General features: G+C 37.8%; 1 protein-coding gene across 7 annotated transcripts in view; it reads left to right on the top strand.

The window, feature by feature from the left end:
- The window catches only part of HERC3 (HECT and RLD domain containing E3 ubiquitin protein ligase 3), a 112,407-nt gene that overhangs the window by 40,813 nt on the left and 57,923 nt on the right, over nt 1-13,671 (top strand). For all 7 annotated transcript variants that reach the window (XR_008662837.1, XM_055313197.1, XM_055313194.1 and 4 more), the window contains 2 exons: nt 9,291-9,450; nt 13,563-13,639. Coding sequence is in view for 6 of the 7 variants with exons in the window: in XM_055313197.1 (XP_055169172.1) it covers nt 9,291-9,450; nt 13,563-13,639 (237 nt within the window). In the remaining variant the exon portion in view is untranslated. The remainder of the gene's footprint in view (nt 1-9,290; nt 9,451-13,562; nt 13,640-13,671) is intronic.

Raw genomic sequence — 13,671 nt, 5'->3', positions numbered from 1 at the left:
TGCATTGGCTGGAGCTATAGTGAGCACTGACGAGGGCTGTCATTCTGTGTGTCTGCTGGGGGTACCTTAGTGGGATGGCTGGGGCTAGTGTGGGCTAGGGGCCTGGGGCTTGCCGAGGCATTAGAACACTTAGGCTGCCTGGACCTTGTTTTCGTCCACTCTTTCAAGGTGGAAGGGGAATGTAAACCATGGTGCTCTCCAGCCCCTCAGACCTGGAAAGAGTTCCAGCAGCTCCCTTGCTGTTTGGCAGGGTTTAAGGGCTACTTGTATTTTCTCTTTGCTCTTTTTTTCTGTGCCCCAGGGCATCTAGGAGTATTGCGCGCTACCGGCCCTGTGCTCACTGAGGTGGCAGGCCAGCTATGGCATCTGGATCCTGTCCTCGTTTGCACTATCAGAGTGGAGGGGAACATTAACCATGGCTCTCACTAGCCCCTCCAACCTGGAGAGAGTCCTAGCAATTCCCTCACCATTTGGTGAAGTTCTAGACCTGGATCTTTTATGTACTAGTTGCTCTTTTGAACTGAGGCTTTTTTCCTTTGCCACTTGGTGGACACACTTGCCCATCGTCCCTTGGAACTATACCTTCCTGCTGCAGTTCACATTGTTGGGGTGGGCATTCCCCTTGTCACTGTGTCTCCTCTATTTCTTGTTCTCTATGGTCCATCTTTTGATATGCTGAAGCTATTGAATCAGCCCTCAGTTCTTCAGGAGGAATCAGTCTATAAATAAGTGTGGTTTTGGAGTGTTCTGTGGAGGAAGTGAGTTCAGGGTCTTCCTCCCTCGCTTTCTTGGACCAGACCCATGCCTCTCTATTAAAGTCCTTTTAAAGCATCTGATTATGTCATGATTGACAATATTGAGTTCTTGAAAATAACTGAGTCACTGCAGCTGATCTTATTCTGACCAGTGTAGTGCTAATGACTCACAAACAGTCTTCTCCCCTCCCATTGCTTGTGACAGGCCTCCATATGTTCTGACTGCCTTACTGTAACTGGTTTATTGCACCCGAAAGCATACATGATAATTTGAAATTTCTAGCTTTCAGAAGAAAATATTCTCAGAAGCATTTTTCATAGTGTGTAAGTGGTTTTATTGTTTTTGTAGTTGTTGTTTAGGTAGGTAGAGAGTTGAACTTTAAAGCCCAAGGTAAAGTCACCTTTCTCTGAACTGAGAAATTCTACTCTGAACTTTATTATAACTGATTTTTTTTTCTCTCATTCTTTAGTTGAAAAGGTGGCTTAATGATTGTTTAAACTTGGGCAGTCATACATAGGATTAAGCAAGTAAATGTTTGATATTCCTGGATAATTTAAATGAAGTATCAGCTGCTCAGACGCCACTTGTCTCCAGGAATCCAGCCTTTCACTGTAGAGGAAGGTTAGCTATAATTTTAGTTGGAGCATTTGTGGGAGAGCTGTGCCTTTGTTTTTTTTGTTTTTTTAATTTAGCCAGGTTGAACAAAGATAGTTTGTGGACTTTCTCTGATTAACCAAAAAACAAAACCAACAAAAAACAAAAGCAAAAGCAAAACCTAAAGCACACAGATACAGGAAAAAAACATGTTATTTTAAAATTCTGGCTCTGGGGGATGCCTGGGTGGCTCAGTGGTTAAGCATCTGCCTTTGTCCCAGGGCATGATCCCGGAGTCCCGGGATTGAATCCCACATCGGGCTTCCTGCATGGAGCCTGCTTCTCCCTCTGCCTGTGTCTCTGCCTGCCCCCCGCCCCCCTCTTTCTCTTGTCTTTGTCTCTCATGAATAAATAAATAAAATCTTTAAAAAAATCAAAATAAAATTCTGGCTCTGGGTTTCCAGTTTCAGGCAGGGTGGGGTAAGCACATTCTTTTCTCTCTCTCCTGCTGAGCACATGTGTAAAACCTGAACAAAATGCATGGATTAGCTATTTGAGGGCTCTAAAAAGAAAATGATGGCAGGTAGATTAGAAAAGAAGACCAGAATTCAGAGTACCACTGGGTTGCCATTGAGTTCACCATTTACTTGCTCTGGTCCTCCTTCCATTTGGCCCCAGAGGCAGGTACAGCTATGGAAGTGCGGTGTATAGGCTAGAGGGCAACAAAGGAGCCCCAGGAAACCTGAAAGTGTTGAGCAGGTTTCATGGATTTCAGGGGAGGAGGAGCTTGAGACAGCAACTGCATATAATCATCTATGAAATCCTGGGCTCACCCCTGAGCTGTGTGTGTGTGTATCTTATCCTATTTAGCACATAGATCACCACCCGTGTTCCCAGCTGGCCGCTATGTGGTACACGCAGAGCACAAATTTGAATGGCACTGCAGAAACTTTGAAAACTAAAACGCAATTTTCAACGTTCTCCAGAAGATTTAAATAAGACCCAGAGTCTTATAATACTCAACATGTTTATGGTACTATCCCAAATCACTCAACACATGAAAACCAGAAAAGGGCCACCTACTCAGATAAGTGCCTGCCTTTGGCTCAGGTCATGATTTTAGGGTCCTTGGACTGAGCCCCACATTAGGCTCCCTGCTCAGCGAGGAGTCTGCTTCTCCCTCTCCCTCTGCCCCTTCCCATGTTCCTGCTCGTTGTCTCCTTCTCTCCTCCCCTCTCAAATAAGTAAAAATAAAATGTTCAAAACAAAACAGAAAAACTGAACTAATGTGATAATAAGGGACAATCAGTAGATGCCAGTGCTGGAATGACATAGGTGTTGGCATTATTTGATAAAGACTTTCAAGTAGTTATTATACAAATGTTCCAACCACCTGGCTCAGATTCTTGTGAACTAAATGGAAAAATGAAATTGCAAAGAAATAGATAATATAAAGAACCAATAAGATAGCCAAAATGAAAAAGCCTTTGGATGGCCTCAATAGCAGAATGGAGGGGACAGAGGAAGGAGTCCATGAAATTGAAGATAGGACAGTAGAAATTCCCCAGTCTGAATAATAGAGAGCAGATTGAGAGAGAAAGTTAAACAGGATTCCAGGGACCTGGGAGACTAGGACAAAAGAACTGATGTTAATGTCATGGGAATCCCAGCAGGAGAGGAGAAAGAATGTGGTGCTGAAAATGGTAATGGCTGACAAATTTCTAAATTTGGCAAAAGACATAAACAGATTCAGTAAGTGCAATAAACTCAAGATAAACTGAAAGAAATCCACACCCAGAAACTGAAACTTCATCAAAACATCATCAAACTTCTGAAAATTAAAAGCAAAGAAAATACTTGAAAACAACTGGGGGGAAATACATATTACCTGTAGGGGAATAGTCATTCAAATTGTTATGGATTTCACCCCAGAAACTATGGAGGCCATAAGCACAGCATTTTTAAAGTGCTGCAAGAAAAAGAAGTCAACCCAGAATTCTGTATCCAGCAAAAAACACTCCCTACAAATCAGTGTAAAACAAAGGCATTTTTGGATGAAGGAAAAGTCAGAAAATCCATAGCCAGCAGACCTGTACTAAACAATTGTTAAAGGAAGTTATTTTGACAGAAGGGAAATGATACCAGAAGGAATATTGGAACATGAGGAATGAATAAAGAGCAATAGAAATAGTAGATAATATACGGGTAAATGTAATAAACTGTTCTCTCTTTGATTTACTGATTGTGAAAATTATAACATTACGATGGAGTTTTCAATGTGCGCAGATGTACTATTTAAGACTGCCGTAGCTTGGCTGGGTAGAATAAAGGAACCTATATAGTGGTAGAGTTTCTACATTTTACTTGAAATAGTATTGATTCTAAGTAGGCTCTGAAAAGATAATTATTTATATTGTAATCCTTAGAGCAATCACTTGGGTAATTATACAAAGAGTTATAGTAAAAACCCCACAATGAATTAAAGTAGAATACTAGAAAGTATTTTAAAAATGTAAACAAAGGCCAGAATGAAGAGAAAGAGCAATGAAAAACAGAGGGAACAAACAAAACAAATAATAAAAAGGTCAAAAATCCAAACATATCAATGATTTTATTAAACAGTCGAAACAAAACAATCAAAATATAGAACTTATACTAGATTTTTAAAAATAACCCAACCATATACTATACATAAGAAATTGACTTTGAAAATAATTTAGGAAGTTTAAAATACTCTTGGCATTTACTTCAGAGAAATGGAAACTTATTCTCACACAGTAACCTATACACAAATGTTTATGGCATCTCTGTAAAACTGGGAATAGTGCTTTGTGGTACATCCATAATATGATGGAGTACTACTTGCTAATAGAAAGGAACACACTATGAGACACTTGCTACAACCTGGATAAGTCTTCCAGGCATTATATTGAGTGAAAGAATTCAGTCTTGAAAGATATTATAGGATTCCATTATGTGACAGTATTGAAAATATAAAACTATAGTGCTAGAAAACAGATCAGTGGTTGCCAGGAGTTACGGAGGAGGAGAGTGTAACTAAGGGACAGCTCACAGGACTTTTTTTTGGAGTGATGGAACTGTCCATATCTTCTGTGTGACATGTCCTTATATTCATAGGTGTGTACATAATAAAAGATCAGTTTTACTGTACAGTAAATTAAAAAATTTGTTTTTGAAAAACACTCTGGTTTGAGTGTCTTGACTCAGAAATGACATAATTCCTCTTGTGGAGATAACTCTTATTGCGGGGGATCACTTTAAATGTGAGTTGTATTATAGAGTTGAGACTCCACTAAGCATAGCCTAGACTCCCCCTCCCCCAAATGTTTAGATGAGAATAATTAAGAGAGTAGTTGGAATATGGCTTAGGACAATACAGATACAGAAGCAAGCAATGGAGAGAGAGCATAGTCATGTTGTGGCAAGACAGCGGACTCCAGGAGGAGAGTCAGGCACTAGGAAGTACTCTTTTTGGGATCTGCAGGAGAATTTGGATTTGGATTATATTCTATTTTGAGTGGTTTGCTGAGATAGTGTTTACTTCCGTCATCCAAGATTTTCAGGAAAAGTTAGCTGTACCTCTCAGGCTGGGTTGATAGTACTGAGGGAACACTGCCAGGGGAGAGCAGAATGTAGCAGAAAGAGGTAGCATGTGCACTAGGGTGAGTTCAAGGGGAACAGGAACCAGGGTTGGGTGAATGGGAGGACTTACTTAGAATTCACAGGATTAAAAAAAAAAAAGAATTCACAGGATGACAGGGCAAAATTTCTCACAGGATGGGCCTTTGTTTTCTACTATTAAAGAAAAATGTAATCTTAGAGTAGATAATTTGGGGAAACTAAGAAAGGAGATATTTCAGTAATGAGAATTTATTGGCTTTTATCATACCAACTGCTGTCATTTAATTTATTATAGTTTTATTAAAAGTTTAGAGGCAACTATTGATCACTAATTTTGTATATTCTGTATATTTTCCACCTAACTGCAAACTATTGAATATATTTCTCACCTGAGCAATGAGGAAAGAGTCCATTTCCCATTTTCCATTTCCCATTTTCCATATCTTCACTGTTACTTTTACCAGTTTAATATCTATCTAATCTTTTTCCATGACAGAAAATATTGCAGCCTAGTGGGTATAATGGGCTCTGAAGTCAGAAGGACTTGGGATCCAGTTCTAGCTGGAATCTAGAGCTTCACTCATTAGCTGTGAACCTTGGCCAAATTACATATGTTTTCTGAGCTGGGACTTATTATAACCCTGCCTCACAGAGTTGTTGCCGGATTAAGTGTTGGCATCATGCGTCTATCCCCTAGGCTCATATCATCCTTCGCTGTGACCACCCTTTGATGGTTTAATGCCCAATTCACCATTAACTTGAAAATACATTAAAAATTATGATGGGCTCAAAAACCAAGTAGAAATAATCATAATATTATAAGTCCAGTTGAACTGCTGACTTGTTTTTTGTTTTGTTTTTTGTTTTTTTTTTTTACTGCTGACTTGTTCTAAGCAACACTCCACATTTCACTGTTCTGTCCTATTACCTTGGTTCACTCAGAGTCAAGAACATTGCTAAAGACTGTTAAAGACTTTAAAGGGTTGCTATGAGAGGATCAGAGAGAAAATATACTTTTAGCCTCAAAAAATGCCAAATAGTTTTTCAGTGTGTTTAATTATTTTAATGTGTGGGTTGAAGTTCTGTCATGATCTGCAAAATACAGCATAAAGTCTTGACAAAATGAACCAGAGAGATTGCATGTGAAAATGTGCACTGCAGCCTGAATGCTCCCAACTGGAGCAAGGGAGTGTTCAGTGAGAGGTGTGAATGAAGCATTCATTCCCATGTTGGCCTGACCTAGGGAGTGAATTCTAGAAGAGGGATTATAATTTCACTGTAACAGATCCTCAGTCCGAATCAGATGAGCTTAGTTTTCTGGATAGAAGATATAAAATACGTTGGACTTTGTATACATAGGACAGTCACTAATTTGATTCTTCACAAATTTTTGTATTACTTATTGAATGTTGCCTTTGGGGCTGTAGCTTTTGTTTTGGCAGTGGTGGTTTGACATCTGTTTTGATGGCTAATATGGATAGGAATTGGTTTGTCTTGGGTTTGGCCAGGTTGGGAGTAAATGGTAGTTGGAATCTAGACATGCCCTTTTGAGGCTGGTCAGCTGTGATAAACAAGAGGAATGCTACTGATGGGTTTTGAGGCAAGAAAATAGTGGCCGATCAGGTAGAGAGTGAGTGTCCTGTCAGACAGTGGAGAAACTTGTTAATGTCACGTTAGGCTGAATGCTAACATCCGCACAAGAAAGGCTAATAGTTGGCATAGGAAGTCAGGTATTAGGGGCTAGACCTCAGTCATGGCTGAGGTGTCAGGCCAGGTACCTAGGCCCAGGAGGACATAAAGCTGCCCAAATCCTGGAACTGTGGTAAAGGTGGTTATTTGGGCAGAGGAATAGAGTCCGAATTAACCGAGGTACTTTGGTAGGAGTTTGTTATCTTATTCCAAAATAAAGACTGTACTGTTCGTAGTGCATGAGGCAAAGCTGAGTTGGGATATAGGGTCTAATAATGAATAGAGGTTAAAAGAAGTTGGGCAATGGGAGCTACAGGAGTTAAAGCATCTTTCAGGAGATTTCGCAGATGTGAGCATATTTTCAGTTGCTTAATTTTAAAAAAGCTTTTGTTTCCAAGTAATGTATTTACACAAATTATGTTTAGGTCAAACAGTGGCTGCCTGCCTCTCTTGTCTCCACCTTGGAGTCTTACTAGCAGAGACCATTTCTGTCAACAATTTTAGCTCTCTCTTTCTTTTAATATTTACCTTTTCTAAATGACATGCTTATAATGCTATTTCTTGATTTTTTTTTTTTCCCTAGTATTGTACCTAATGTAGAGCCACTAGGGAAGATTAGCATTCCTTTATATTCCCCACCCACTCTTTCCTCTTCCTCACCTCTAGATATACTCATCCTTTCCCAAATAGCTGATTGTTTAAATCAATTGACAATTAAATTTTTGATTATGTAAATTATATTTATTTGGTTATTATGGTTCTGTGTTCAATGATTGCTGTTGTTGCCTATAAAACACTTTATGTGTTTCCTGGAGTTAATTGTGTCTTTTTGTTTGTTTTTATCTTTTGCATAGCAGTCTCTGTATTATCTGACAGAACTGTAAACTCATAACAATATAAAACTCATTAGACTATATTTAACTTTTCACCTTGAAGACATTGCTTCAATTTTCCTTCATGGGCCTACTACATAATAGCAGTTTTAGAAATGTTTTTTACCTCTTTCTATGTAAGATTTCTGTTTCCTGAATCCTGTATCTTCCTTTCTTTTGGAGGCATTATCTTATGGTAACTTTCTGAGAGAGACAGCATTGGAGGTAAATATTTTGAGAGCCTTACATGCCTGAAAATTATTGCTTTTCCCCCTCATCTCACATTTGATTCATATTTGGTTAGGTATAGAATTGGAAGTCATTTTCCTTCAGAATTGGGTAGACATTGCTCTGTTATCTTCATATTGCGTCTGAGAAATCTGATACCATTCTGATGCTTGTTCTAGTGTATATAACTGCTTCCCTTTCTAGAAACTTTTAGTCTTTTCACTTTCTAAAATTTTAAGACGAAGTGCTCTGAAGTAGGTCTTTGCAAATATCTTCTCTTGTTCTGTAGGTTACCTTTTAGTTTTGTTTTCTGTTTCCTTCATTATACAGAAGCTTTTTATTTTGATTAAGTCCCAATAGTTCATTTGTTTCCTCTGCCTCAGGAGATGTATCTAGTAAGAAGTTGCCCTGGCCAAGGACAAAGAAGTTGCTGCATATGTTCTCTTCTAGAATTTTGATGGTTTCTTGTCTCAAATTTAGGTCTTTTACCCATTTTGAATTTATTCTTGTGTAATATATATATAAGAAAGTGGTCCAGTTTCATTCCTTTGCATGTCACTGTCCAGTTTTCCCAACACCATTTGTTGAAGAGACTGTCTTTTTTTCTATTGGATAGTCTTTCTTGCTTTGTTAAAGATAGCTGACCGTATAGTTGTCGGAATTTCTTCAATTCTGATTTCCTGTCCTGCTTTTGAAAGTTTTTTTTCCTTTAAATTTATGCTGCCATATTTTTATTTTCCAAGATGATTTTGTTCCTCAAACGTTTGAATGGCCCTTGTCTTCTATTTCTCTAATAACTTTCTTTTTCTGCTTCCAGCAAGATCTTTATCTTCGGAGTTCATTTTCTGTTTATTTTGCTCTTTTTCTTTCATGATAGTATTTTCCTCATATGTGATAATCCTTGGCCAACCTTTTATATTTAAGAGTGTGGTTCTAAAATGTGAGCAGAACTATGTGTGGGCAAAGCTTGTTAACTAACAGGAAGCCGGACCTTTCATTGGGGGACTTACAGATGTGGGATCTTCTCTTTTGGGCTTTTTTTTTCCTCAGAGAAATCCTCCTTTTTCTTGGCTAGATGTGTATAAGGCTGTGTTCTGGAACTGTGGGAAGAAAGGTATTTTCTGGGTTAAGGCAGGCAGGCTCTGGGAAAGGAGTCTTGTTCCCAGGCAGAATTTTACTCAGTCCCACTGCTTAAGTAATATGCCTCATTCCCATTCATATTTGGGCCTCTTTTGTTCAGTATCTTCAAGTAGTAAACCTTCAGGCTTCTCCCTGGAGAGAAGCACCAGTGAGATGAGGGAACATTTGTGATGTATGTGCTGCTACAGGCAAATATGCTACCCAGTGAGGCTGGGATCTAAATTGATAGCTTTAAGAAATGTATACAATTTATAATCTCTATGAATATATAGATTTCGTGGTCCTACGTGTATAATTCTGTGTATGAAAATTTTGTGTGATTCCTGTTTCTAGGCTGTACATTTTCCTCCTTGGTTTGGTCTCTTTCAGAGCAAATTGGAGCTTTGGCAGACCAGCACATTGTCCATGTGGCATGTGGCGAGTCACATAGTCTGGCCCTCAGTGACCGGGGTCAGCTGTTTTCTTGGGGTGCTGGGAGTGATGGTCAACTAGGACTCATGACTACTGAGGATTCGGTGGCAGTGCCCAGGTAAGAATGTCACAGACAGGAATCGGAGTTTTCAGATGTCAGTTTTAATAAATACTATTTCCTACTGTTGCTTTGTTAGACTCGGTGTTGGTTTTGCCTTTTTTTTTTTTTTTTGGGCCACACTAGTGTGCCTTATACTTTATAGCACTTGTCACAAAAATTGTAATTATTTACAGAAGTGTCTGTCTCCAGGTAAAAACTGTGAGGTGTTAAGGAATTGCACTATATTCTAGTAACCTAGTTGTTAGCATAGTGTTTGACATTCAATAAATGTTTGAATAAAAAAAGCATATTTTCCCTTGCTGGACTTACTATCCTTTCACTTAAAATTATAAGCCTAAATCAATTATTCATTTAAAAACTCTAAAGTAGAATCAAAAGGTTGACCCGTTACTCTAATAATAGCCATTTATAAGCATTATTTTACATATGGTTTAAAAGAAGGTTTTAAAATTTATTTATTTTTTTATTTTTTTAAAGATTTTATTTATTTATTCATGAGAGACACAGAGAAAGAGAGAGGCAGAGACATAGGCAGGAGGAGAAGCAGGCTCCATACAGGGAGCCCGACATGGGACTTGATCCCCGGTCTCCAGGATCACGCCCTGGGCGGCTGAAGGTGGCGCTAAACCGCTAAGCCACCCAAGGCTGCCCTAAAATAAGTTTTTTGTTTTTTTTTAACACAGAAATACCAATACAGTGGTTTTGAGTCTTTTAAATATTTACTTAATTTCTGACTCTTAGATAATTTAATGAAGTATCTAACAGATGCTTCACCCACTAAACATCAAAAATAAAAAATAATGAAGTTACTTTGAGGTGGACTTCTTAGGGTGGAGTCTCAGTTTGTAGAGGATTCTTGGTGATCAAAGAGGCCCCTAGTTTATTTCCTTCACTTAATTCTTGTTCTTTTATAAACATATAACATATAACTTGTTATATATATGTACTGTCATAGTTGTCATAGTCTCTATAACTGTTTATTTAATGACTATTTGTCATACAATACTGGGAACTTTTGATGACATGAGACCTGGATTATTCATGTTGTGTCACCATTGTTAAGAATGTCCAGAACATTTATTGCTTGTTTATTGTTTAAATAATAAATTTAAACCTCTCCTCCCCGTCCAATTATTGTCCCCTTTAAAGGACAAAATACTCTTCTTCCTCTTACTTTTTTTGCTCTTCTTACATTTTTGTCACTTTAATCAAAAGCTGTTTTAAGGAAAAGAGGATCATGGAAGTATAAGAGTGATTTGAATTATTTCCTGATTTAGAACAAGTAGTATCTTGGATTCATTTTTCAAAAAATTAGTTGAATTTTTGGGAAGAAAAAAGGGTGCTATATATGTTTTAATGAAATTATGTAAATATTAAGGACAAGATTTATAACATAAATGATAAAAATATTTCAGTTGAACAGAGTTCATTTCAAAAAACAAAGTAATTTGTGTTATAGTAATTTAATTTTCATTAGTTATGTCTAGATTATGGATGATTTCTGAGGCTTTGGTTTGTGTATGATTTTATAACTTAATTGAAGTAAATTTCTTAATTCATACCTTTGTATTGTGGAAATTAACATAGCTTTGAAGTCAAACAGCTCTCACATTCTAATACTGGTTCTATTATTAATTAGGTAAGTGGCTTTGGGCAAATTGTTTAGCTTACCTAAATTTGATTTCTTATCTTAAAAAGTGGAGTTATGTATTATGTATCTTTACGAAGTTATTGGGAGGAGATAAGGCGATGCATGGGTAAAACACATTGTATATTATACCTTTGTATATATATATCTCCTCTCCACTTCAAGGCTGTAATTTTCCTATTGTTTTTTTGACCTGCTTCCTTTCTGTAACTGATGAAGGTTGTGACAAAGGTAATGGCTGACTCATAAAGAGAGAATTGTGGGGAATTTGAGTAGAAACTGGCCAGGAAAAAAAGGGCTGTTACTGCATAAAATTTCTGAAACATTGGTCCCCTAGGCAGTAATGCATTTTCCAATTTAAAAAAATAGTGGGGTTCTACAAACTATTGATACATGTAACAACTTGGATGAATGTCCAGGGAATTATTCTGAGATGGAAAAAAAAAAGCCAACTCCAAAAGAGTACCTACTATATGATTTGATTTATATAACATTCTTGAAATGACAGAATTTTAGAAATGGAGCATAGATTAGTGGTTGTGAGGGGCTAGGGATGGGGGAGGACAGTCATGGTTGAATCCTTATGGTGTTGCAGCTGTTCAGTATCTTGACTGTGGTGGTAGATACATGAACCTACACAGGTGATAAAATTAATACACAGAATTGAGTACAGATAAAACTGGGGAAGTACAAATAAAATTTGTAAATTGTATTGTTAGTATCCTGGTTATAATTTTTACTATAGTTTCACAAAATGTCACCACTGGGGGAAACTGGACAAAGTATGCAAAGGTTATTTTGTATTATTTCTTACAAGTGCATGTGAATCTGTAGTTACCTCAATAAAAAACAGTTGTATTCTTTTTGGTACATATGCATATTGGGACTCTGTTTTATAAGCTTTGCGTATCTGAGAAAATAAAACATTCACAAAAGCAGTATCTACTTGTCACCCTAAATAATCTCTTTCTCCGCCAGTGGGCATCTATCTTCTAAGATGCTCCTCTCCTGAGAGTGTGTCCATCTGACTGCTTTGTTCCCATGGCATGGACTTAATGAAGAGGATCGGGGCAACTTGCAAGCTGTTGTAATAGAGAGCAGGAGATATTCCCAGGTGCCCAGTTCTGTGGGGCAGCACCAAGCACGTTGTGTGGATTTTTTTCATTCATTTTTTACTACAGCTATGTGAAATAAGTACTGTTCTTGTCCCTGTCTTTCATATGTGCAAGCAGAGGAGTAAGATTTGAAAAGTACTCCTATGATCTTCCTCTTTCCCATTCTAGGGAATTTGGGTTTTGTCCTTTAAAAAAAAAATTGTGATAAAAAAATTTGTGGTAAAGTACACCTCACATAAAATTTTGCATCTTAACCATTTTATAGTTCAGTAGTGTTAAGTGCATTACCATAGTTGTGTAAACAATCTCCAAAAATTACAAAAATTTATCTTGCAAAAATTAAAGTCTGTACCCGTTAAATAACAACTCCCCATTTCTCCTCTCCCAGCCACTGGCAAGCAGCATCAGACTTGATGTGTATGAATTTGACTATTCTGGATATCTCTCTTAAGTGCATTCATAAAGTGATTTGCCTTTTTGCTACTGGAGAGAGGCAGAGACCTAGGCAGAGGGAGAAGCAGGCTCCATGCAGGAAGCCTGATGTGGGACTTGATCCCAGGACTCTAGGATCATGCCCTGAACCAAAGGCAGGCACTGAGCCTCTGAGCCATCCAGGCATTCCTTCCATTTGTCTGTTGGACACTTGCATTGCTTCTACCTTTTGGCTGTTGTGAATAATGGTGTTCTGAATGTGGGTGTACAGATATTTCTTTGGGATCATGCCTTCAATTCTTATAGATCTATACCCAGAAGTAGGATTGCTGGATCATGGCATTACCCTCATTTTGAGAGCCATATAGAAGGCAGCCACATTCCTAGGGATCTCTCTTCTATAGCTTATTCTGTTTGTTCTTCAGTTGGAGAAGACAGGTGGAATTAACAGAGTGTAGCAGTGGGTTTAAATGCAGAAGTGTTTTTTTAATTTTATTTATTTATTTATTTATTTATTTATTTATTTATTTATTTATTTATTTATTAATTATAGTCACAGAGAGAGAGAGAGGGGCAGAGACACAGGCAGAGGGAGAAGCAGGCTCCATGCACTGGGAGCCTGATGTGGGATTCGATCCCGGGTCTCCAGGATCGTGCCCTGGGCCAAAGGCAGGCGCCAAACCGCTGCGCCACCCAGGGATCCCTGTTTTTTTTTTTTTTTTTAAACAATAACTGCATAAGAGGTAGGAAGGTAGGAAGTTAGTGAAAGACCTAATAGAATTATATCATGTAAGATTATGTATTTGATTTTTAAAAAGCCTTTTAGGAAAGATGTTATTTATTACAACTGTTGGGAATATTTCTGATTACTGTTTGTGAATACCTTCTTAAGAAGAAAGCCTTTTCTGTTTTAGGTTAATACAAAAGCTGAACCAGCAGACAATACTACAAGTTTCCTGTGGCAACTGGCATTGCTTGGCTCTTGCAGCTGGTAATGTAGCATTGAAATATATGCTAATGTCA

Source organism: Nyctereutes procyonoides, unplaced genomic scaffold (genome assembly GCF_905146905.1).
Source record: "Nyctereutes procyonoides isolate TBG_1078 unplaced genomic scaffold, NYPRO_anot_genome, whole genome shotgun sequence".
Lineage (NCBI taxonomy): Eukaryota > Metazoa > Chordata > Mammalia > Carnivora > Canidae > Nyctereutes > Nyctereutes procyonoides.
This window is presented reverse-complemented; position numbering and strand designations above follow the sequence as displayed.